General features: G+C 55.8%; 8 protein-coding genes across 8 annotated transcripts; 2 read left to right on the top strand and 6 right to left on the bottom strand.

Moving 5' to 3' along the window:
* Window positions 1-435: 435 nt before the first annotated feature.
* DICSQDRAFT_66789 (nucleosome assembly protein) lies at window positions 436-2347 on the bottom strand (the record flags this gene model as incomplete). The annotated part of the gene is made up of 5 exons (XM_007368645.1): window positions 436-543; window positions 598-738; window positions 793-977; window positions 1059-1533; window positions 1997-2347. The coding sequence occupies 5 exons, from the start codon at window positions 2345-2347 to the stop codon at window positions 436-438; spliced, it is 1260 nt and encodes a 419-aa protein (XP_007368707.1).
* A 540-nt stretch (window positions 2348-2887) lies between these two features.
* On the bottom strand, window positions 2888-5953 carry DICSQDRAFT_149017 (ubiquitin carboxyl-terminal hydrolase 14; the record flags this gene model as incomplete). The annotated part of the gene is made up of 10 exons (XM_007368644.1): window positions 2888-3214; window positions 3400-3689; window positions 3764-3865; window positions 3922-4007; window positions 4063-4820; window positions 4875-4993; window positions 5047-5235; window positions 5293-5587; window positions 5650-5799; window positions 5855-5953. 10 exons carry the CDS (start codon window positions 5951-5953, stop codon window positions 2888-2890), a joined length of 2415 nt encoding a protein of 804 aa, XP_007368706.1.
* A 344-nt stretch (window positions 5954-6297) lies between these two features.
* Window positions 6298-8361, top strand: DICSQDRAFT_66782 (actin-like ATPase domain-containing protein; the record flags this gene model as incomplete). Its single annotated transcript, XM_007368643.1, has 4 exons — window positions 6298-6396; window positions 6459-6539; window positions 6593-6675; window positions 6732-8361. The coding sequence occupies 4 exons, from the start codon at window positions 6298-6300 to the stop codon at window positions 8359-8361; spliced, it is 1893 nt and encodes a 630-aa protein (XP_007368705.1).
* A 145-nt stretch (window positions 8362-8506) lies between these two features.
* DICSQDRAFT_110019 (haloacid dehalogenase) lies at window positions 8507-9707 on the top strand. The gene is made up of 7 exons (XM_007368642.1): window positions 8507-8690; window positions 8746-8794; window positions 8848-8905; window positions 8963-9065; window positions 9119-9213; window positions 9273-9337; window positions 9415-9707. Exons 1-7 carry the CDS (start codon window positions 8558-8560, stop codon window positions 9653-9655), a joined length of 744 nt encoding a protein of 247 aa, XP_007368704.1. The 5' UTR covers window positions 8507-8557; the 3' UTR covers window positions 9656-9707.
* Window positions 9708-9900: 193 nt separating this feature from the next.
* DICSQDRAFT_66812 (cytosine deaminase) lies at window positions 9901-10545 on the bottom strand (the record flags this gene model as incomplete). The annotated part of the gene is made up of 4 exons (XM_007368641.1): window positions 9901-9942; window positions 10000-10180; window positions 10244-10257; window positions 10312-10545. The coding sequence occupies 4 exons, from the start codon at window positions 10543-10545 to the stop codon at window positions 9901-9903; spliced, it is 471 nt and encodes a 156-aa protein (XP_007368703.1).
* A 527-nt stretch (window positions 10546-11072) lies between these two features.
* On the bottom strand, window positions 11073-12885 carry DICSQDRAFT_172861 (uncharacterized protein; the record flags this gene model as incomplete). Its single annotated transcript, XM_007368640.1, has 4 exons — window positions 11073-12207; window positions 12268-12428; window positions 12491-12667; window positions 12751-12885. 4 exons carry the CDS (start codon window positions 12883-12885, stop codon window positions 11073-11075), a joined length of 1608 nt encoding a protein of 535 aa, XP_007368702.1.
* A 1855-nt stretch (window positions 12886-14740) lies between these two features.
* DICSQDRAFT_90511 (FAD/NAD(P)-binding domain-containing protein) lies at window positions 14741-17887 on the bottom strand. Its single transcript, XM_007368639.1, has 11 exons — window positions 17660-17887; window positions 16731-17600; window positions 16644-16668; window positions 16232-16581; window positions 16144-16178; window positions 16000-16075; window positions 15812-15932; window positions 15646-15752; window positions 15432-15570; window positions 15070-15260; window positions 14741-15000 (listed from the first exon to the last, which is right to left on the bottom strand). Exons 2-11 carry the CDS (start codon window positions 17440-17442, stop codon window positions 14939-14941), a joined length of 1818 nt encoding a protein of 605 aa, XP_007368701.1. The 5' UTR covers window positions 17443-17600; window positions 17660-17887; the 3' UTR covers window positions 14741-14938.
* Window positions 17888-19569: 1682 nt separating this feature from the next.
* DICSQDRAFT_139284 (alcohol oxidase) lies at window positions 19570-22380 on the bottom strand. Its single transcript, XM_007368638.1, has 9 exons — window positions 21969-22380; window positions 21766-21916; window positions 21457-21681; window positions 21286-21390; window positions 21080-21220; window positions 20667-21015; window positions 20564-20603; window positions 20430-20490; window positions 19570-20329 (listed from the first exon to the last, which is right to left on the bottom strand). The coding sequence occupies exons 1-9, from the start codon at window positions 22331-22333 to the stop codon at window positions 19877-19879; spliced, it is 1890 nt and encodes a 629-aa protein (XP_007368700.1). The 5' UTR covers window positions 22334-22380; the 3' UTR covers window positions 19570-19876.
* Between the last annotated feature and the right edge of the window lie 1271 nt (window positions 22381-23651).

The following is a 23651-nucleotide window of genomic DNA, read 5'->3' as shown; positions in this document are numbered from 1 at the left end:
GAAAGACAGCGCTAATCGGCGACGTCGCTATCGCAAGCAGACACCGCACGAGGGGAGGGAGGACTAATGTAACAGACTACACAGCCTAAGCACAGGCAGCACCACGGATCCTAGTTCGAGACGATTGTAGTACACATGAAGGCAAAGACGACGGCGATTACAGCTTTACTTTATGCCAGCAGAAGGGAACGCGCAGGATTGCAGGAGAAGCGATGTACCGATGAATATGGTTGAGTGAAAGGGATGCGGGACAGCATGTCACGGGAGGAAAGGTTGGGATGAGGGAGAGTGACTACGCGAATCGCACCCACGGGAGCGATCACGCCCCACGCAAGCCCGGAACGCCAACAATCGATGCGATGCAAAGGAGTGGTACGTATCGGGAAGATGCAATATTTGACAACGAACGAGTGGCAGTGAACAGGGCGGAAAAAATCACTGCTGCTTGCATTCCTCAGGGTTGACGTTCTGATTCGCGCCGGCGCCGCGGCCCTTGGGGGGCGCACGTCTCCTCGCGGGGATATCACCATCGGAGTCGGAATCCTGAGAATCAAGAAAGAAACAAAGGTGAGTGGCGTACAACATAAACGAAGAAACCTGGTACAAACATACGTCATCCTCGAACTCGTCCTCATCGTCGTCCTCATCATCGATGTCTTCGAAGTCATCGTCATCATCGTCGAAGTCCTCGTACTCGAGCGCCTTGCCAGTGAAGTAGTCAATTGCACGAGGAATGATCTGTATAGAAGATCACGTTAGGATATCTCAAAAGGCAATATGGGTCCGACGCACCTTCTCCTTGATGTCCTCACCGAGCTGGTAGTCAATCTCCAGCTTCTCCTCGAGCTCCTCAAGCTCATCCTCATCAAGCTCACCGCTCTCGATGGCCTCGTCTGAGGGGGGCTGGGGTGGCGAGAAGAAATTAAAGAAGGACGCGGTGGGGCGCGCTTTCCTGACTAGACGAGTGCGATTGGTGTCTGAGCAGGGATACGAAGTTAGCCGACCGGACAAGGCTCATCCAAAGCGAGGGAGGGCGATCGAAACATATCAACACTTACTCTTGTTGCGTTGCTTCTTGACCTCAAACTCCTTTGTCAGGTCCTTATCCTCCTTCCACTTTATCTCCGTGCCGATAGCGCGATCGTACATAAAGTCGCCGGAGTAGCCGACCTCCTCCTGGTACAAGTACGTCTTCTCGAGCACTTCGTTCTCAAAATAATCATTGGGTGCGAACTTGAACAGTAGCTTGAAGCCAGGTTTGGGTTCTGTACTAGGCAGATACTCGATGCGGATATCGATGAGCGACTTGAGGGCGTCAGCATCGCGGTCGGTGATGACTTCGCCAAAGTGGGCGTGTGTACGAAGAGCAGTGAGCCAGAACTCGGGGATGCCAGCGGGAGCAGGCTGCACATCCTTCGGGAGGGGGGTGTAGTCGGGATCATCCTTGATCGACTGCTTTTCACCAGCCTCGATCTCTTCGGGAGTGGGTTGTGCCGCACCAGTGATGATCGCATGACGGCGGTCATACAACGGCTTTTGCAGTTCGAGATACTGTGAAAGAAAACGTCAGTATTGTAGAAATAATGGAGGGTAGTGGGAAGGACGCGTAAAGACTCAGGGGCCTGTCTTGGTCGCAGACGTAAAATGCATAATGCTACTCTCGCGAGATCGTAACATATTTATCTTCGGTACGCGAGAAGGGCTTAAAGCTAACGGCGAAAAGTCAAGAACAGATCGTCGGATGCCACTGCAGTGAAAGATATCGGCTCCGAAGACAAGGTTTTGATCCGCCTGCCTACCCCGCATTCTCACAATGCCAGGAGTACGCGTCCTTACGAACGCAAACAGTCTTTCCCAATGCTTCATGAAAACGCAGATCTCCCAATATGACGATTATGACGCAGCGACCAAACCCGCCCCGTCTCAGTCAGACAAGAACGCCCAACGATCCTGTCCCCACATACTCGTCCGTCCAAGGAAGGCCACAATGAAAGACACGCACCTTCTTCTCGAGTTCGAGGCACTCGCGCTTATACTGATTCTGCAGCTCGACCTGTTTGACCTGCACGCCCTTGAGAGCCTCGATGTTCTTCTTCACCTCTACCGGCAGGCTCTCGATGTAGCCAGAGCTTTTGCCGACGAGCCCCGAGAGCTTTCCATGGACGAGCCCAAGCATCGCTTGCTGGATTGCGCCGGTGGACTCCTCTTCCTCTCCTTCATTGTCCTCCGTGATGTCGGGGACCGTTGGGCGCGAGAGACCCTGGGCGATCGGCGCATGCTGCAAGGGGGTGTTCTGCGGAGTGGGTGCGGTCGGGTCGACCTGGTTGATCGGGATGTTGTAGGACATGGTCGTTGTGCGAGTTAGCTGGACGCTGTCTCTTATGGGCTGCGAGAGAGACGATTGCAACGGAAAGGAGACAGAGATGGCGTAGAGCAGACAAAGGCCGCAATCTCTCAAGCGCACGCAAAAAGCTGCTGCGTCGGAGTTTCAATCTCCCCAGGCAGCACCTGCTTCAGTTTCTTTCCAGACCACAATCTTGCTCTTTTCCTCACAGAACATATCCGCATGCCGAGTCACGGACAAAGATCGATATCAGGCTATCTACACGATGCTTGACGCCAAGGAGGGCAACTTGATTTTAGCTAAATTACAAACGTCTTATGCCAGGTCCGCGCTGCACTCGTGCTGCCTACGCGTGCAACAATTTAGCACCATCGTCCCATCGTCCCACCCTCTGCCCAAGTCTCGAGGCCACAGCTTGCAAAACCTTGTGGCCAGATATCGTAATCACCGTGCCACCTACACTCGCCTCTGATCACATCTCGGTGGAAAGTTGAGGTCGAGATCGCTTGTTGAGCTCGAGGCCCGAGCTTCGACACCGCAACCCTACACCCTCTCGAACACGTAGAGGTACGCGAGCTTCTTTAGCTCGCGCACGCTCTCCGCGTCGGCCTTGACGACCTTCTCATCGTTGAACAACACCCAGCCCTCCGTCGCTGTATGGACGTGCGCAACGTAATGTCCCGAGTGCACAGATGGCCCTTTGTGAGATATAAACGCCTTGAGTCGGTACCGCGCCGGCAGCTTCGAAGAGCCGCCAACCTCCGTGCTTTGCTGTTGGCCGCTCGGGACCGCGGAGATAGAGGGCGCGTCCTCGCCGGTATCATCGGGATGCGAGAAGAGCCATTCTACCGCGCGCTCTGCACTGCCGCTCTGAAGGAGAGAACAAGAGGCTCAGATCGGCATCCGCAATGAGGCACATAAGATGACGAGGTGATGACGAGTCGAGAGCGACGATGCCCCTGGGGATACGGGTCCCGTAAGCCGCACATATCGGCGGCTGAGCTAACCATTCCGGTGCGGAACCAGATATCCAGACAAGACCATGGAAGACTCACCGTCTCGCGCAACGCCTTCCTCGCCTGCTTCTCCGTGAAACCCATATCCGCCAACATCCCCACCTGCTCCGCCGACGGCTCCGGGCTCCCACTTCCACCAGCAGCCTGGGGCTGAATGGGCGCGTCGATGTCTGGGTCGTCCATGTGCGCAAACAGCCACTCCATCGCCGCCTCGGCGTCCGCATTGCCCGTCGCAAGGAGTGCCTTTTGGCAGCGGATGGTGGGAAAGCCCATTCCCTCAAGCTGAGCCATCGCTGCTTCATTGAATTGCGGGAGCCCTGGCGCTGCAACTAGCGCGTTGGAAACGTTCGGTCAGCATTGAGTGACGTGACATGAGCTAGGGAAATTAAGCAAAGGGACGTACCGGCTTCGTCATTCGGGAGCTCGGTCTCGCCTGGCTGGAGTCCCCGGCCGAGGTACTCATCGAGCTGGAGGACGTCGTTCTCTGGCAGAATGACAGGGATGTCTAGGAAAATACAATTTGATACAGTCGTGGAGAGCTGTGGCGTAAACGAGACGTACCGAGCTTCGCAGGGACCCAGTTCACGAGCTGGAACTTTTTCGCATGAACGACAAGTACCTGCGGGAACGTCGCCAGTCTGGTCGACCTAGCACACACCATTAGCTCGATCCTACTACGAACGCAGTGGACAATGTACTCACTTCGTGGCAATGACCTTCTTCTGGCAGGACGGACACTGATACTCCAACGCCTCCGTGCCCGTCAAGATGTCCAAGCATTCCTTCAACGGCACCTCCTCATACACCGTCTTCCCCTCCGCATCCTTTCCTTTCTCCCTCGCCGGTACAGGTACACTTACCGCATCCGTCGCGTCCACGCGATACCTCACCCGCCTACACTCCCCGCACTCTAGCCGCTGCTCCATCCCGAATGCGAACACCCCCGTCGGCTCTTTGGTGGGGTCTAGCCCAAGCCGCTTCGCGTGCCGCCGGAGCACGGTGATGAGGTGCGTTAGGAACTCCTCCGCGTCTTGCTGCCGCATTGTCGCGAACTCCTCGTGGCCCTTCCCCACGAGCGCCTTGAACCCCGAAGGTCTCACGCCCTCCTGGAACACGGGCACGAGCGGGTTCGTCTCTTTCGGCGCGGAGGGGGAGGATGCGGCGTGCGGGCGGGGGTGGGAATAGCGCCCGGAGAGGAGGCCATCGGCGAGCTTGTGCATCTGGCAATCGATGCAGTTCGCGGGAAGGGACTCTTGGCAGACTTCCCAGTGCGTTGCTGCGGTGGGGAGGTAGCGCTCGCGGAAAGGCGCGAGGGAAAAGAGCGTTTGCACCACGGATGCCATATAGCAGCTATTGCCGAGGTTTGAGAGGCCGGTTAATCCTGGGCCGAACACGGGCTCCAACGCCTTGCCATCTTCTCCTGTCAGGGAAAAGTCAAACTTGAGGTTCTGTTCGATTTGCTATGTACGAGAGAGGTTAGCACTCTAGGATACAGTATGCGTTGTGACACCCACCAGCTCCGTCATAGACTTCTCGGTCTTCGTTTGGGTTTGGACATTGATACCGAAGTTGGCTAAGTGTCTCGCAAGATCAGGATCCAGCTTGGAGTCGTTGCAAACGTAACAGTAGATGTCTACTTGGAGGATTAGTCGTAGCGTACGACGCTCAGGCTCGCACGGAACGTACCGGCGGTACCCTCTGGAGTGATGGTCCCGAGCTTGACGCACACTGGATGCTTCGTCTCCTCATAGTGCTGAAGACCGTGCCCGTTGCCACCGAAACCACCGTATTGCTGACGACCGCAGCCGAGCGAACCGCAAGTGAGGCATAGCCAGAGGTTCTCCTTCAGGTCGCACTTCTGGCAATGTGCGAGACCTACACGCAGGTACATGTCATCAAACACACTTCGTCGTCTGCAGGAATGGAACGTACCAGAAGCAGCAATAGGGCCCGTAGCGAGCTGCTCCAGCATCAGGGTGTGTTCGCAAGCTGCGATCTCCTCCTCCCAAGCTTTAACCTCGGACTGGCGAGCGGATGACAGTGATTGCATGACTCCCGTAACGAGAGACTGCACATGCGGGTCTGCTGAAGCGTCCGGGAGCTCAAGGCCGTTCTGGGCGTCGCATTTCCAGCATTTCAGTACCGTCTTGTGTTCGTACTTGTCCTCCTCACGCTCTTCAACGATAGCCAATTTCTTCATTTTGGCAGGGGGCTCCTCGTCTTCAGCCTGATGTCAAGTCGCGCTACTCAACCTACATGTGGGAGGCGGAACATGCAAGGGACACGTACCCTATTAGCCGATGGCTTCAACTTGCGCTTGACATTCAAAGTGAATGAATGCCCCGTCTTCGCAACGTGAGATCGCGCGTGGTGCCTTTCCTTGTCCAGGCACGCTCCATTGAAGCAAGTCAAGCAAACATCAACTCCGAGAGGACTGTCCTGCACGGGGCGGTGAGTGGCGTACCACGCGTGTCACAGGATTTTAGTTCCGCACTTGGTTGTCAAAGCATTGAGTACACTCCTCACGATGCACCGACTGGGATAGTTTAGGTGGTTGCAAGCGAGCGATGTCTCCGATGTGACCGCAGGACATTTTGGCGGAGATGGCTTTCTGGTAGATGGTAGGGGTTCAGTGCTGCGCCCCACCTGCCATCCCCGTCCCCCTTTATCGATGCCAAAGATCATACCTGAGTTCACTACTTATTGGATGATTGCTTTTACGTCGCCAGGAAACGAAAAGAGATGTTTTCCGTCGCAGATATTACAACGGAGATGGTGGACGTCCTGAACACCTGATAGAAGCGCCATTATACCTGAATATAACGAGCGTCTATCTAATCACGCGTCCTAATTTTTAGTTGCGTGCAAGTTGTGCCGCTCGCCGCTCCTCGTACATCCTCTCGCAAACCTCTTCCCCATCAACCCTTGCCTAGAGAGATGGCCCAGCCAAACGGAACTGCAGAGGCACCCATAGAGGTCTCCTCCCTCCCAACTGTCGTTGGAATCAACTTTGGCAACTCTTACGCTTCGATCGCTGTCCTCACGAAGGTTCGTCGAAAAACCTCCACACTCACAACTGCAACTGAAAGGTCACATAGGAGGGTTCTGCGGACTGCATCGCGAACGAGGATGGGGAGCGTCAGATAGCATGTGCTATCTCGTTCCACGGCGAGGAACTAGTGAGCTTTCATTGAGTTACTGTCCGTCCTAGAGCTAACGCCAAGTTGTCCAGTACATCGGGAACCAAGCCAAGCACCAGCTTGTGAAGAACTCCCAAAACACCATTACCGGCTTCCGCAATCTCCTTGGAAAGAAGTGCGTCTAGTCATACCAACTCACACGAATTGCGCACACCCTAATAACCGTCCTAGGTTTTCCGAGATCCCTGCCAACACCCTCTCCGTATCTGCCCCCGTGATTCAGCACCCCGAGGTCGCCGATGAGCCCGCCTACAAGGTCAAGGTTCTCCAGGCTTCTCCCTCTCCCCTCCCTAGGACTGCAACGAACACACCCGCCGCCTCGGCCGCCGTGACCCCCCGATCCGAGCCCGTGCAGGTCGAGCGCGTCCTCACGGTGTCCGAAGTGACAACCATCTTCCTCCAGTCGCTCATCAAGTCTGCAGAGGACTTCCTTGGCAAGAAGGTTCAGGGCGCGGTCATCTCCGTCCCCAGTTGGTTTGAGCCAGTGCAAAAGGATGCGCTCGAGAAGGCCGCCAGCGACGCAGGCATCACCGTCCTGCAGCTACTCGAGGAAGCGGGCGCTGCAGCGGTCACGACGACCAGTGGGCCCCAACCCGAAGGCCTCAGTGCGGACCGCACGCAGCTCCTCGTCGACCTCGGTGCGTCCGCGCTCTCCCTCTCGCTACTCTCGATCCGCCATGGCCTCGTGCACTCGCTCGCGACGCTCTCCGATCACTCCGTTGGCGGCGACGCACTAGACGACAAGCTCATCAAGCACTTCGCGAAAGAGTTCACTAAGAAAACGAAAGTGCCGCTCACGGTTTGCCCAGCGACGGACACCCAGGACAAGCGCGCGGAGGCGAAGCTCCGCCTCGCGCTCGAGCATACGAAGCGCACCATCTCCGCGTCCCCTGGCGCTGCGACGTGTTCCGTGGAATCGCTCAAGGATGGCATCGATTTCACTGGCACGATCACACGTCTCCGGTTTGACATGGAGGTGCGCGCCATCTACGACCGCGTGTACGAGAAGGTGAAGGAGCTCGTCTCTGCCGCCGGGCTGGACCTCTACGACGTCGACGAGATCGTGTACGTCGGGGGCTCTGCGAGCCTTCCGGGGCTTGACGAGACGCTCTCGCAGGGCTTCCCAGAAACCATTGTCACCCCGTTCACGCAGGGCACTGTCGTTGGCGGTGGCACAGGTGACCCGACGACCATCCTCTCGCGCGGTTGCGCGCTCCAAGCAAGGATCCTTGCGCAGCTCGCGGAGGGCACCGAGGAGGAGCGCGAGGTCAAGGCGTCCTTCACGCATGGCCACCAGTACACGCAAGCGAAGGTCACGTCCAAGACCGTTGGCTTCCTCTTCCCCGAGGAGAACGCGGAAAGCGCTCTGGGCGGCCAGTGGATCCCCGCTGTCATCAAGGAGACCCCTGTGCCCGCGCGCCGTATCATCGCGTTTGACGTCGACCTGGGCGAGGGTGAGGGTGAGAAGAGGGTCGGGTTCGAGGTGTGGGAGGCACACGAGGGCGTAAAGATCGAGAAGGTGAAGCTCCCCAAGCTCGAAGACGAGGAGCCGGTAGAGGGCGAGGAGGAAGAGGAGGAAGAGGAAGAGGAGGTCAAGGAGAAGACGGTAGAGAAGGAAAACCTCCTTGCGTCCCTCTCGTTTGTCGCGAAACAGGCGACGAAAAAGAAGGGTGCGCGCTGGACTACGCGGTTAGAAGTAACGACAATCGTCGACGAGAACGGCGCGCTGGAGATCAGTGCCGCCGAGATCGGCGCGTCGGGTAAGGGTGAAAAGACCACTGTAACGGTCGCTGCCGCATGAGTTGCTGTTTTTGTATTCTTGTATCGACGATAGAGTTGTCGCTATGCTGAAGGTAGCTCAGGTCTTGGGCTCGGAAAGTCACGGGAGACAACAGGGGTAAATATGGCGCAATGACAGGCGGAGGCACGGCCGGCCGCTTCCCACTGTACCGTCTTGTCTTTCGGACCTTGAGGGTACATCGATATCACTCAGCGGGATGTCGAAAGAAGTCAACCCTCTTGACGGCGTCGAGGCCTACGTGTTTGACGTCTTCGGTACTGTTGTAGATTGGCTCGGTAGCGTGACCCGAGCTTTGGAAGCTTCTGCGCCAGAATCTTTGAAGAATGAAGGTCCGTTTTTGCCGATCTTCGTCGCAGTACCTGCTGAAAACGCATCCACGTACAGACTGGAGCGGTTTCACGAAAGAGTGGAGGAAGGGGTACGGTGAATACACGTGCGTTTGGATCGACTCGCTGTAGAGTACCAGTTTACACGATATTCATGCAGCCGTCGGGTAGCCAACGGAGGGCAAGGGTCCAATAACGCCGACGTCATGCACAGAGAGGTAGTAGGCTCCCGCGGACACCCATCGGCCTGAATAACCAAAAGACGGTCTTCTTAGATTCTTGACGGTTTGCTCGAGTCTCCTCGCTGGAGTCATCTCGCGTTTGTATGGGATGACGCCCAAAGGCAAGAGATGGTCCAAATGTGGCATAAACTAGACGGTATGTGCAAGTGTCCTCTCTGAAGTAGCGAGGGACGATCCGGTTGCTCTCAGGGTGGCCGGATAGCAGCAGTGGGCTATATGCGATGAAGAAGAAAGCCATCATCGGGACCCTATCCAATGGAAATGTACGTCTCCTTGTGGACATGGTAAGAGAACACTCCATAACTGCCGTATGCCCTTGCTCGTGGATGACGCTTTCTTGTAGGCAAAATATGCTAACCTTCCTTGGGATGTGGTGTTTTCCGGAGAGTTGCTTGGGTCGTATAAGCCGTAAGTGTATGATGCTTCCCTGTTTGGCTCTTCGTGCTGACGACACCTTCATGCTGGATGCGCATCTGCCTCTATAGGAACCCCAAGACCTATTTAGGAGCTATACATCATCTCGATATCACACCAGAGAAGTGCGCGATGGTCGCAGCCCACATATATGACCTTCGTGCTGCAGCTAGACATGGTATGAAGACAGTTTACGTCCGCCGTCCGACGGAAGATGGCGACGTCAGGGATATCGTCAAGACTAAAGCTGATGGTGGCGAAGTTGATGTCGTGGTAGACTCCTTTGAACAGCTTGCTAAATTGATGCCATAATTGTCCCCGCCACCAATGATATAATGACCCAGATATATGACGTGCATTAAACTCTGCCTGTAACCCGTTGCTGCGATGACACGCCGTATGATCAGCGCACACCGTATGGATGGGGCGAGGAAGCATCCAGAGTCCTGGGATGAATCCTACTGAGGATGTTTCCGTCGCCCGTGGTTTGGATGCATCCGTCGAGTGGTGGAGCCTCCACCACCCGACGGATGCATCCAAACTACTGAGTACCTACACTAGTCCTTACGGATCTTCTCGCCGATGTCTTCGTACCAATCCTAAACAAACATCTGTCAGATTGCAGGTCGTGCAGTGACGGTCTCGCAGTGTGATACCTCCGGTTTTTCGCGGATATACTGTGCCATCAGCGCCTTGCATTCTTCGTCGTTCAGGACCACGACCTCCACGCCTCGACTCCGTAGCAACTCTTCTTCCCCTACGAAGTTGACGTTCTCACCGATCACGACGCGCGGGATCTTGTATAGAAGGATCGCCCCCGCACACATGCTACAAGGGCTGTAGAGGCATAGAGTCATTACGGTGGCACCCGTGGGTCTGCGCAGCAACCTCGCAACGTACCTAAGGGTGGTGTACTAATCAAAGCATCAGACTCGGGACCTCATCGGTCTGTAGGCATGAAGACGCACCATGGTCGAGTTGCGGTAGACATCAGGCTTCAATCGCCCTGCATTTTCCAAGGCTGCAGTCTCTCCATGGAGGATTGGCGAGTTTTTCTGGACGCGCGCGTTATGACCCTCCCCAACGACCCGCGGCTCGCCGTCGCCGCCATGATAGACCAGAGCGGCGCCGATGGGTACGCCACCCTCATCATAACTCTTCTTCGCGTTCGCATACGCGACTTCCATGCCTAAGCGGTCCATATCGGAGACTAGAGATACCGTTGTGTTGCTGTACACAAGACGACGTCGCAGAGCAGACGGTGCTGAGAGGCCCCCTGTGACAGCGATAAGAGTCAATGGAACGGAAAGACTTGCCTTTCTGAGCGACCGGTACACACGAACTAGTTGGCTCGTGTTTGCTTCGCATGTATAGTCAAGACCTGAGCGTGAGTACTGTAGGTACTGCCGATAAGCTGAACCAAGATTGAGGGAGCATCGGAAGTCAAGGAAAGCGGACGAAGGCCTGAATTCGGACAAGGCGGGCTCAAGTTGCAAGAACGAAGGTGCGGGGGGTATGATCATTGGCAAACGCTTGACCAAAAACTGGTAATACACCAAAAAAAGAGCTGCCCTCAGCCGATAACAATACTTTTAGGACGAATACTAAGATAAAGGCCCAAATCCCAGAGTCTTCGAGAACGAATAAAAATTGACATGGTCGCTTATTGCAAGCTAGAAAGCCGTAGTCTCATCTCAGTAGCCGTAGCTGAGAAAGCAAAGGAGGAAGCTCACCTCGAACCAGTGACGGTCTCATCCGCAACCGAAATAGCAGACGCGAGAGCGCTGCTCGGGCAAGCAATGGACGCCCTCTTGGAGAGCAGCTCGGCGCGCGCCTTCCGGCCAGTGTATGTCCGGCGCGCAGCGCTGTCACCGAAGCACTTCTTGAAGAGATCGAACGTCTTCTTGAACAAGTCCACGCTCGTGCTCTTGTCGAAGATGCTCAAGAAGTCGGCATCAGCGCCAGCGGACACCGTGAGGCCGGACGTGACATCGACGCAGCCACCGAAGGACTTGTCGGCAGATTTGCTGCCGTCAGTCGCGGTGGAGGCTTTGCCCGAGGCGGTGAGCGAAAGGTCGAGGCCGGCTTGTGCGTCGACGTCGAGGTTGATGGTCGCCTTGGCCTTGCCATCGAGGGCGTTGATGCCGAACGCGAGTGTTGGGATGAGGTGAGCAGTGACCTGGCCGTTCGCAGTGACGTCCGGAGAGACGGAGAGTTGGAGCTTAGAGTCACCGGGAGTGAACGCGCCAGAGGGACCACTGCTGGGAGGGAAGAATAGCTGGGCACCGGAGATGGTGTAGTCGAGGTCAACGTCCATGTTGAGGTTCGCATCGAGGGACGCGTCTGCTTCCGCATTGACAGAGAAAGTCGGACCGATGCTTAGGATCCCTGGGAAATCCAGTCCTGGTATGCCCGTCTGGAATAGAGGGATCTGACCGGTACCAACCGTACCCGTGAGGGTCGCATCGAGGTTGAGCGTGCCAGTGACAGTCGTATCAAGACCAACAAAGAGACCAAACTGGTCCAGCTTGGGAGGGATAACAGAGCCACTGGCTGCGACGCCGTAGTTTACGGTACCGTCGACCTTGCCATTCAGGTCGACCTTGACCTCACCAGAGAAAGCAGGGATGGCGCCGCTCTGGGGGCAGTTGATGCTCTGGTCGAAGAGCGGGGTATCCTTCGAAAAGTTGATCGGGCTACTGCCGCTGATGTTCTTGTGGATTTCACCGATGTTCTTAAGGGTGTTGCCGACCCAGGACAACAGACCGCGCTTGTTCAGCTGGTCAACAGGAGGTGGCTGCGTAAAATTGGTAGCGACGCCGGGAATCGAGGATCCCTGAAGGTGCAGGGTAACGTTGCCCTTCCTGGGTGGTCGTGTGTTCAGTTACTCGACTTCGAAGGTTGACTGACAGGGGAATACTCACTGCGAAGGATCGGCCTGCGAAAAGTTAGTCGACAGACTGATACCCTTGACAGTCGGCGTGGTACCGTCGCGGCGCGTCAGCAGCGCCCGCTTGTTGGCGGGGATGCTCTGGTCCTGATGGGTCCACATGCGTGTCACAAGGGCGAATGGCACGGAACCGCACTGTATTCACATCCTCCAAATCTCAGCAACACAATTAAGTGGAAGAGCGCATGCACACATACCGAGGTCGGGAGACGAACGAGGGTACCCGCAGCGCCGTCTGTGTGGACGTGATCGCAGCCCGCGTCAGGGTTCTGGCAGACCAAGCGAATATCCTGGTCCGCGGTGTTTGCGTCGCAGTCAAGAATACTCCATCCTGCCGCCGTGGTCAAATCGGAAACACCAGATTGCGTGCCAGTCTACGTTCGTCACGCGCGAGGGTGTCATGACACGCTCAGGTGAGCGTCCCTCTCCCATATATGAAAGGACAGAGTACACTCACGATTTGGACCGTGCCAGAACCACTACCCGAGTTGATATCCCAGTTGCACTGGCCGAAGCAAGGCTGGCTCCAGTCGTTCGCCGCCTGCGCGGCAATGGGAAGAAGCGCGGCCACAAGGAGAGGACTGAAGACCATGGCGTGAAGACTCGTGATAAATACAACCAAAAGATCGTGAGGAGAAGGGCGGCTTAGATGCCTAAAAGGAGGGAGAGGGCGAGCGAAGAACGAAGTGGGGAATCACCAGGACCCGTAAGGAATTCATCTTCGGAGCGTTGGTAGTTATATACGCTGCGCTCATGGGCGCGGCGGTAGGGGCGGGCATCGGCAAGCCGTATGATGCCAACGGTGGGAGAGTCCGGTCGTCCAGCTGCAATCTCCAGGCGGGGAGTCCGGTGCTGATCAGCCATCGTTGCAATTAGGATGTGCCTGAGACATCAAGGCTGTCGCGACGTTCTTGGCACACTAGAGCGCGAGGGCATAAAGTCATAAGGGAGATTCGCGAGCTGCAAGTAACATGGTGAGCTGCCATAAAGCGGTATCGCTTGCAACCCTCCATCAAAGATGTACCTACGGACACATGTCATAGGCGCTCTGCTCGCTGTAGTCTAGGTTTGAATCGATTTGTCGCGACGCCACAGACCAGGGAACGAACAGTTCTGCGCTATCAGTGTGGTCACACCATGTTGTAAACCAGAGCGTTGGCCAGCTGTTCATCACCTCTTCCACTGCGATGAGCAACAGGCACCATAGCGGCCGGCCATAATCCGGACGTGGAACAACTTAGAGGAGGATACAGGAATTTGAAACATGAGCTCGCGTTGGCAGTGCGCAAGAGAGTCGAGGCATGACAGAAAATGCCGCCGGTCGTCAACGTCCATGATGATCCTCGCGAGGGCGTCTATCTGAGAAAGATCCTGCAGAACGACTTCTCCCAAGGGCCAAGACCTCGGGTCTAGAGATTGCTGTATCCTCTACTTGTTGTGGAAAACATCAACTGTCAGTGAATCCACTTCTGCACGCAAAGGTCCCACGAGGGCCCAAGAACGGAGTGCAAACGTAACTGTTCGCGCAGTTAGAATCGGCCTACTACATAGTTTCAGTGCTTAGTACTTGGCCCAGTGTTCTCCTACTCGCGATGGGTCAGTTTAATCTCCCACCTCGGCTTCTTCTAATCCTCACTGCACCGCGCGACAGGATGCGGGCGGATACTGGTCATACTGTTAGCCCTGCGCCATCGCCGCCACGCACTGGAGGCGAATGCTTAGCGCTCAGCGCTCAAAACACACGATGCCCGCGCGCGAAGCCATCCACCAAGATTAGATGGATGGCATGCGAGGTGTTCGAGGAGACAATGTTTGTCATGCTTGGCGGATGGACATGCAAGCTTTTACTGGTTCGATCAGCTACGACATCGCGGAGGTCATCAAACCTTTGGATGCGGACTCGGAAACGGACAGTTGCAACTGTTATGCAGGCTACTGCCAAGGACGATGAACGGGGACAATATGGACTCACATCCAATAGCACCGACATTGTCAAGCACCGACCGTCTCAGTATCTTGTCGTCGGCGTCGGCGTCGCATACAGCTGCACAGACGTGGCGTTGCTCCCAGCTCGAGCGAAGTCCCGATCCCGGAGTCGTCCTTCAAGTTCCTGGGTCGTCATAGTACAGTGCCGCTCAGCCCTGCCAAGACGTATCTCTGTAACCTGTTGGCCTCGGGATTGGCCTAGCCAGGGGACGTACTTGGTGGTCTCCAGGATGCTGGCAAGGCCACAAGAAGGTCATGCTATGTTCCCAGGAGTTATCGGCCAATGTCCCAGCCCACGGCTTCTACTCTCGTACCCGATCCACTTGTATAATTTTCACCGCACATATGCCTATCTGCAACAGCAAAGCGCGAGTAAGCCAAATAGATCAGAGAATGAACTGCTCGCAGTTGGCTTCGACGCTCATCACTGTTTCACGACGGAGGGTCAAGCATCCGACTAGACGAAGTCGCCCCTAGCGCATATGATTTAAATCGACTGTAATTGTACAATACGGCAATATACCTGAACTTCTATCTTTGATCTGTTTCTTACGTTCCCCTTGACTGAACTATTGTACTGTTCGCGTAAAGCTCCTTCACGGGCGACTCTATTCATCGTCTCTAAAGCGGCCCCACCGTGGCTCTTTGCGCCCGGAGCATCATTGGTAGCGGAACTCGCTGCCGCTGCCGGGAAGTATACCCTCCTCGATGGCCTTGATCTCTACAATCGCGCCAAGCGATAGCAATCAGCATGCTGTTATGAGAGATCGAGGATTGAATGGACACTCACGCAGCGCGACGTGCTTCGAGTGGAACCGGCACCACATCAGGTTGCCCATCATGAACCAGAAGTTGGGCACGCCCGAGTCCCGCCAGACGTTCTTGAGCTCGCCCTCCTCGTCAAGGCCCCAAATCGGCTTCACGCGAGACGCGGTGTCCTCCCCGAAGATATTCTTGATCGTCACGATCGGCGAGTCGAAGCTGCGCGATGACATAGCGTCGGTGAGTACAGCAAGATGCAAGGGAGTAGCAATGATAGGAGGTGACGGGGCGAGGGTGGGAAGAGCGGAGCATGATGAGGTAAACAAGAGAAGGGCAGACGCGCAGTGGAGATGACAGTACAAGAAAGAGAGCAGCGCAGGAGGAACATACCCAGTAGCGAACATCACGACGTCTGCGTCGACCTTGCTCCCATCCTCGAACTCGAACCCGGTCTTGGTGAACTTCTTGATGCGGCTGTCGTTCTTCAGCTTTATCTTGCCGTCGATCACCATCTGGGACGCGCCCACGTCTGATGCCAACCCTGGGCGTCAGTACTCATGCCAGGCAGGAATGTACGTTAACACAAGTCGGGATCGCTACGGACCGAGGTAGTACCCGCCCCCACGTCTCCTGGTCATGGCCAAGAAGCCAGAGCCGTTAGGGCCCAGATGCGTGCGGAAGCCGACCTTGTGCAAGTTGTCGAGGAGCTCCCTGCATGACAATCGGTGAGTACCGCAAGTCTGACATCACGCACTGAGGGAGGAACCTACTTATCGGCCTCTGCGGTGGCAGCGGTGTGCCGCTTCGAGATCTCCTCGGTGATCCAGGTCGGCATCGATGCGTCAATACGGTCCGCGACGTCCGCCGGCCACTTGCCTTCCCACCAGAGGTCTACAAAAGCACGAACGGCCCGACGCGTTAGAAAGAGAGGGGAAGGAACCGCAGGACGGATACGTACGACCGAGCATTTCCGGCATACCGTGCTGAGTGGTCATAATGTAGGTGCTATCGCGCTGGTACATCGTGACATCTACCCCGCGCGCAAAGCGTCAGCAAGGAAAGAACGGCGGTGAGAACAACACGTGGCTTGCGACTCGCCTACACCGTGCTCCGCGTAATCCGCCGCAAGATCATGCGCTGTCCAAACCTCTCAGTCCCTCGTACTAGTTTGTGATAAGCAAGATACGCACCAGATGTAGCAGCCCCAACAATCAAGACCTTCTTCCCCAGATGATCCCGAGCCGAGTTGTGCTGCGTTGAGTGCAGCACCTGACCCTGGTACTCCTCCCGCCCCTCGATATCGGGGAAAAACGGGTTGTTCCCGCCGAGGCCAATCGCGGATACGACGTGGTGGACGTGTAGCACGCGCGTCGAGCCGTCAGCGCGCTGGACAGTGACGTCCCACTCATTATTGGCGTCCTGCGTGGCCTTGGTCACGACTGAGGATGTCCACACGTTCAGCTCGAGGGCGTCTGCATAAGCTTCCAGCCAGTTCGCGAGCTTGTGCGCAGGAGTGTAGACTGGCCATGAAGCAGGGAAGCTGCCTCGAGGGGTCAACAACGGAGAAATGCAACGCATGCGGAAGGTACAAGGGTCACTCACGGGATGTACGGGAGGTGGTCGTACCCTAAAAGACACGAAGAGACGTCCGATAAGCGCCATGGCATACGAACCAACGCGCGTACTCACAAACAGGATCATGCAAACACAGAGCCTGGTACCGGTATCTCCACTGATCACCGATCCGCTTGTGCTTCTCTACGACCAGGGTCGGGATGTCCAACATTTTCAAGCGCGCTGCGACATCGAGTCCGCTCTGCCCGCCGCCGACAATGAGAACCGTAGGATCGCCATCAACGAACTCGCGCTCGCGCTCACGCTGCGCGAGCCACTTGCCGTGGTTGGGAAGATGGTTCCTGAGAGCGCCGATCTTCTCCGGGAAATCCTTGAGGTCCTCGAGGTTCGTGTAGAACGTGAACCCGATCCAACCGCCTTTGGCGGTCGGGATCAGGCGGAAGATTCCGCTGCACTGACCCACCTTCGTCTGGAAGGTGAACTGGCCGAGGATCCAGGCAAGATCGGGGTACGGGTTCTCAAACTTGACGTTGGTGAGCTTGAAGTTGGTAGGAGCGTTCAAGGAGAGCCTGTCCTCGAGGAACTTGCGGATATTGGGCGCGGTGTGGAAAGTGCGGAATGCCCAGGTCAAGGCGAGCATGTCGCGCCACCAAGCGTCGGACGAGAAGAGCGACAAGATGCCATCGATATCACCAGATTCAGCAGACTTCGCGAACGAGTCAAGCCAGAGCTGCGCAATTTTCCTCGCGTCGACATCGGCTGGCACGGTCTGCACGCCGAGGCGTTCGAGAGTAGGCAAGATCACAGAGGGGTTCTCAGCGGCCATGGTGAAAGGAGGATAAACGAGGAGATTCGGCCCCTCTTTCGAGACCTTATATGCAGTGGGAGAGTAGACGTCCCAGAGAACGCAAGTAGGGAGTCCCGAAGCCGAGTCCCGTTCCGTCCAAGGTGGTCAAATGACGCCTCTCTTCCCATGCGCGGTTCCTACGCCGTCCGTCTGTTCATCACATGTGTCGCGATCGAAAAAGTAAGTCTGACCTTACCTAATGAGTCGGTTCCTAGTTGCTGGCACCAACTAGGTGAGAACAACGAAGGAACGAAAGCCGCTGACGAGCTGCGAGACGTGCAAGCATGTCCTAAGAAAGCCTCAAGTGGACATCAGAGCGTTTCCCCTAATCGCCGCTTGGGAAGCAGAGAAGTAACTTTAGCACCGCGTTCGTTGAACTCTGTGAGTCGCAAGCCAGCCGGGGATAGGTGCTAGCCGGATGTCGGACAAAGAAGGAGACCGGATAGACTGAGAATGAATATCGCCACAGAGATCGGGAGGGTCAGCTCGTAGCAACAACAGGCATAGATTCGACACCACAGACTGAGCATGTGTCTCTGCCGTAGTGCGGATCACGAGCGGCCTGAAGGAGACACAGGGGTATAGGACAGTCCCTTGACCTTCAAAGCGGTGTAGCGGACTCCGATATTCCAAGTTGCCCGAGCGTAGTGCAGTGTGAGTGCAAGCCAAGACGGAGCGAAGCGCAAACAAGCAAATCAAGTGACGGGCAACGGAGACCAGCACCGACCTTGTTCGCTGACGTCATAATTGGCGCCTGTACAAGCATTGACAAGCAACGCGATTGTGGCTGCAAGTCACGGCGTGCCGGTCTTCACGGAGTGCTTGTCGGCTGGCGCATACACTCACCTTGTCCTGTGCCCCCACGCAACATGACACCATGTCGAGGTGGTGCGTATCTGAGGCCTGAGGCCTGAGACGATTACCGACGTCTTCATCCTAGGATCGCTCACGAGGAGCGGACTCCTGTCGTTCGCATAACTTAGTTTTCAGAGGTATACATTACGCATATACTCACCTTTTCGTTCTGCAGCATCGACGAAGAGACTCACCTGCACGCATGCTGGGATTGCTCACTCTGCGAAGATATTTTGGCGCATAAAGGAGCATACCGCGCATCAGGTCTGGGTGTCAAGAGAAACCGACGGGTGGGCATGAGAGGAGGTGGAAGAGGACGAGTCGCACTGCCCATCCTATCTCCGTGTTTTATATGCATCGTCTTCCTCGCGCAATTCCGGAACACACCCGCGACTCACACGCACCTTCACGACGTGACGATCGGGAGTGTTAGTCTGTGGAGCCTGGAATGGCAAGGTACTGGCGTTCTCGGGCGATTCTCTCTTCCTCGGCTCCTGCTCAGATACCGCAACCGATGTGTGGCCCGTACGGGGAAACCTCCACTTCGTGAACTATCACAGCCCACTGCTATACTTTCCTTGCCTTGGGAAGGCAGTACTAGTGTCGCGAGGCGTGGATCGTACCTGCCAATAGTGCAGATTTGTCGTATATGGCATTCATTAGGCTGTCACATACCGTACTCAGCGGTGATACTCGTCGCCCTCAAACCCTCGGTCGAGTCAGGACATGCCAGACACCAAGTGCAGCATGTCGGACAGCATGGTCGGGGTACCTACACACTCGGAAATGGTTCGCTTGAGGCGAGCCTCTCGTCTGCCATTTGCCTGACTGTCCAAATATGCTGCCTACGCATGTTTCGCCTGTTGTCTGTGCAGTCCCTCTCTAAATGCTGCCCATCGCTCACACCGCAGGCAACGCCCACATATTACCGCTTACAGACCGGCTCATGACCTGGTAACAATTAGACATATTGTTCAAGTGACTCAGGGTAGGAAGCACAGAGCCTCGCTCGAGCCCAACATCCTTGCCTTCTTCTAATAGCCAGCCCATTTCAGAACCTGATGAAGTATAGGAGCTACGGAGACGGTACGTTTCCAGCCGTGACCGTCAGCAAGAACGAGCTAGCTTGATGAAGCCATCAACCCGTGCCGCCTTTGGAGAGAACGGGAGGCTCAGTGCGCGGCGTTCCGTATGTCTCACCTTCGGCCGGGCGGACGTCAACGTATTTGCACACTACGGCTTGTCATCTGCGTAGAGCCAGAGACTGCTTGTACTATATAGTATAAGGTACATACCTTCGACAATCTACTATTACAGCACATGTCGATATAATAGTTCAGCGATCGAGCGATCAGCATCAACGAATGGTGAGACAGGGCGTAAATAGTCCGAGTTCACAGTGTCAATAAGTTAGAAGCCGCAAGGTAGTCCAATGGGAGGTGCTCAAAATCATAAGTCAGCTATTTCCGCATCAAAGGTAGCAGCGCAAGTGCGGGATAACCCTCCCAGGCGTAAGCAGACATATCGAGCGTAGAAGTCAGAGTGCCGCGTCGGTCGTTCATTGGGCAGCCTTGATGAGGTCCGCCGCCTTCTCCGCAACGCCGTAAAGCGTGCTCGAGAGGTGCGCGCTGATCTGGAACGGGAGGATCGACGCGTCCACGACGCGCACGTTGGCGGTGTCGTACACCCTCAGCTGGGCGTCGACGACCCCGCCGAGGCTGCGCTTCATCATCGCCGCCGTGCCGATCGGGTGCGAGACCGCAGAAAAGCCGCCGCCCGTGCCGTCCTGGACGATCCACTTCTTCCAGTCTGCGTCCGAGCCGCCGTCGCCGTTGTCGGGGACCGTCTTCAGTCCTGGGTGCGTCTCGCCCTTGGCGGAGCGGAGGTTGGCGAGGGGCGGGGTGGCGAGGATCTTGCGCGAGAGACGGGCGCCCGCGATCTGGACGTCGAGGTCCCAGTCGACGCTGAAATAGTTCACGCTGACGGCGGGCTTCTGGAACGGATTGGCGGACTGCACACGTCGAACATGTCAGCTTCCTTGCTTTGGCGGAGCAAGGGGCTTGGCAGCCACTCCCGGATTGAGCAGTTGAAGAGACAAATCAGGTACGAACCTTGATGGTAACATTGCCGCGGGAGAAAGGCAGAAGTTGCCACATGTCGATCCCAAGGTCACTGTGGGCGCGAATGTGAATATTGACTGCTCGTGCCTAAGCCACACCAGAAAGGTTTGGATCATATGACATACTCAGGGTAACCACTGTCGAAGAACATCTCAACGACTGGAGCTAGAAGGGTAACGGATCTAAGTCAGTTGGCGTCTTGTCACAGCACGTCTGCTCAACACTAACCATTGTTATCAATGATGAGCCCGGCCTGGATGTTGTAGATGGTCTCCAGTGCAGAGGTAGAGAAGGCATTGTGAGACTGCGATTGTGCCCACGCGTTCAACGACGACTGGATCTTCTGGACCGACGCTCCCGCGTTTGACCCAAAGAGCTGGTATATGTTAGGGTACGCGATCGCATCGGTCGGGCCATGGCCTCCCGTATCAAAGCCGTTGCCGTTCGCGCCGAGCGAGTTCATCGTCTGTTCCTGGAGATTTCTTCCAACAGTCTTGAGGTCGACTATCGTGGGGATCCCAAGGGCGCTGAGAAGGCCGGAGTCGCCGATGCCGGAGAGCTGCAGCAAAGCCGGGGTCTGAGAAGGCGCAAGATGTCCATTAGCTTCCAAGACAGAATCCGGTAGAACGTATCTAGCCTACGTTGATAGCACCGGCAGCCAGGATGACCTCCTTACGCGCGTGAGCAACTTGTCTGCTTCCAGTACCATCAGCCTTGCCGAACTCAACGCCGGTGGCGACGTGAGGAGCGCTAGTGCTGTTCTGGAAGAGAATCTTGGTGACCTAGAATAGGGAAATCTAGTTAGAAGAGCTGCGCAGCTGGGAAGAGCGAGTACCGCACAACGAACCTGGTGTTCAATTAGAAGCGTCCAGCCGGCGCGTAGATCCTCGACCGGGGTATAGTACGCCTCAATGGAGGATGAGCGGTGGTCGTCTCTGTGCCAGTCCAAACTCTGCATTGCATATAAAGATATTAGTCTGATCAGGTATTACATATTGAGACTGAGAGGTCAACGCACCAAGGGAGTATACGAGACACAGTTCGGCGTACCGCCGTTCAGGTCCTTGTAATGCTTGATGCCGGTAACATTCACCATCGTGTCAACAAAGGCCTTCATCTGCGGACCGCCGTACATCTCATCGGGGAATGTGACCTGAACAGGACCAGACGTGCCATGGTAGGATGCGATGGACTGTGCACCCTTGGCCTGCTGCTGGGCATTGGGCGCAGAGAACGTCTCGGCCTACGCGTCCAATGTCAACGTTGAGTTCACAGCGCTCTGTGTGAGGTTGGGGCGAGCCAGGCAAGCGCACTGGTTCGGACGTACCTTCTTCATGTAATCGAAAAGGCTCTCCCAGTTCCATCCGACGGACTGCTCAGAGTCCTCGAGCAGGCTGGAGATCGCGTCGTACTGCGCATTCAGTCCGCGAGTCCACGCGCCTCCGTTGATGGAGGTACTACCACCAAGAGTCTTGCCGCTACCCCATCGCGGTTCAGACGTGCAAAGGAGCCACGACTGACGCGACTCACCCATGAATCACTTTTCCGGCGTCGGACGGCCATGCCCAGTCCATAGGTCCGTTGAATGCATCGCTGTACTGGTAGATATCGTAAACTTGGGAATTCGTCCTGTTGTCGCCGCCCGCCTCGATAACGAGAACTGAAACTGATGAGTTCTCCGCGAGGCGTGCCGCCACAGTGACCCCTGTGAGACCAGCGCCAACAACAATGTAGTCGTAGGTCTGCGCGGCCACACCGTTGGTGTTGGCCGTTACTCCGCTCGAGCGCTTCTGCAGTTTCGCGTGCAGGTTGTATGATGAAGGGTTTGCAAGGACAGGTCCCGCGAAGAGGGCCAATGCGCCCACCGCGAGCGCCGTGAAGGACCGTGAAGTCATTAAGGAGGACGAAGGAAGATATTAAAGAAAGAGAAAGTGGGGAAGGCGCGATGGACATTGCTGTTCACCGACGCGTTCATATAGTGCGCGCTGGACGGAATAGAGACGCCATGCAGAACTTTGCTGCGACGGGGAATGGATGACGATGCGCGCGCGGCAGTTGCTGCCCGTGTTTAAAATTCATGATGCCGGTCCCGACAAACGGATGTCGGTGTGCTTGGGCGAATGCGGGCATAATACTATCCACATCCCTCTTGAGCCGCACTGCGTGCTGTAGCTATGCATTCGTGATAACTCAGCAAAAGGAGGCAGAGACACCTCAGAGCTAACAAAAAAAGCGTTACAAACGACGACCGGAGCGTCGCGCCTCTATTGCCCGCGATCGAGCGCCTGCACGAGCGGTCTAGCACAGCCCCGTCGTCTTCTCCGACGCGTCCAAGCCTTCGGCACAGTCGCGTACCGCCCTCGGTTGCAACTCAATATCACTGCTCTATCAGTGCTTAGTGACCTTATGTATACGGCTACACGCAGAGCTGTGCTCACCTCAATCCATGAACAATGCGACTATTGGACGACTTTCCATAAGGATTTACGGCTCTACGGACGTCCGTAGATTTCTAGGCGGGGTTTGAAACAGTCTGTGGATCTTGGGCGCTAAACAGGCGGCATGTTCTGCTCATCATCAGCACGTGACTGGAGTGGCTTATGTCATGTCTGTATTTGGCATGCAGTTCGCTTTGTCATGATGGCTCCTTCCTTTCTCGTGGTCACGGCACCGTATGCCGAGGTCTACGGACTGTCTACGGCCCGTTAGGCCTGGGTCGGCAACATCAACCCTGGGTTGATCAATCACCGCGTTTTAGGCCCTTCTGGTTCAAGCGCGGGTATGTGAGCAAGTATCAGCGATTACCAGCTAGTTGAAGGGGTGCGAACGGCAGACCCGGTCGAACGCCTTATTCGATGTAAACAGACATAAATAGAGGACATACTGATATGTAGTCTATGTCTCAACTCCGGCATACGCTTGCGTCATGAAGGCATTGCAAATCGCCTTAATGTAATAGTGTACTATAGTCTATCCGAACCTCAAATCGACTTGCAGGTTGCGGCTTGTGAGTATCTTAATATATGTCTACGGTTAGCACCCTTACTTACTGGGAGTAGTCAGGCGGGTTCAACCAGAAAGCCTCAGATATCAAGCTGGCGGCGCTCGACTTTGCCGATTTTGCATCTTGACCTCCTTCCATCACCTTATCTGGGTACGGCCTCGAACTCATGCATGGGTTCCCAGACACATCTTGCTCAGTAAGTGTTCTCC

Source organism: Dichomitus squalens (genome assembly GCF_000275845.1).
Source record: "Dichomitus squalens LYAD-421 SS1 unplaced genomic scaffold DICSQscaffold_38, whole genome shotgun sequence".
Lineage (NCBI taxonomy): Eukaryota > Fungi > Basidiomycota > Agaricomycetes > Polyporales > Polyporaceae > Dichomitus > Dichomitus squalens.
This window is presented reverse-complemented; position numbering and strand designations above follow the sequence as displayed.

What these genes read in the sequence shown, in the direction of transcription:
- DICSQDRAFT_110019 (XM_007368642.1), top strand. Translation starts at nt 8,558, where the DNA reads ATGTCGAAAGAAGTCAACCCTCTTGACGGCGTCGAGGCCTACGTGTTT. An exon ending in AGAATCTTTGAAGAATGAAG is followed by an intron (nt 8,691 to 8,745) that starts GTCCGTTTTTGC and finishes ATCCACGTACAG; the next exon opens with ACTGGAGCGGTTTCACGAAA. An exon ending in AATGTGGCATAAACTAGACG is followed by an intron (nt 9,066 to 9,118) that starts GTATGTGCAAGT and finishes GGTTGCTCTCAG; the next exon opens with GGTGGCCGGATAGCAGCAGT.
- DICSQDRAFT_90511 (XM_007368639.1), bottom strand. Translation starts at nt 17,442, where the DNA reads ATGGCCGCTGAGAACCCCTCTGTGATCTTGCCTACTCTCGAACGCCTC. An exon ending in TATGCCGGAAATGCTCGGTC is followed by an intron (nt 15,933 to 15,999) that starts GTACGTATCCGT and finishes GTGCTTTTGTAG; the next exon opens with ACCTCTGGTGGGAAGGCAAG. An exon ending in CTCGAAGCACGTCGCGCTGC is followed by an intron (nt 15,001 to 15,069) that starts GTGAGTGTCCAT and finishes GCGCGATTGTAG; the next exon opens with AGATCAAGGCCATCGAGGAG.
- DICSQDRAFT_139284 (XM_007368638.1), bottom strand. Translation starts at nt 22,333, where the DNA reads ATGACTTCACGGTCCTTCACGGCGCTCGCGGTGGGCGCATTGGCCCTC. An exon ending in GTGTCTCGTATACTCCCTTG is followed by an intron (nt 21,391 to 21,456) that starts GTGCGTTGACCT and finishes TATGCAATGCAG; the next exon opens with AGTTTGGACTGGCACAGAGA. An exon ending in TGGCTGCCGGTGCTATCAAC is followed by an intron (nt 21,016 to 21,079) that starts GTAGGCTAGATA and finishes GCGCCTTCTCAG; the next exon opens with ACCCCGGCTTTGCTGCAGCT.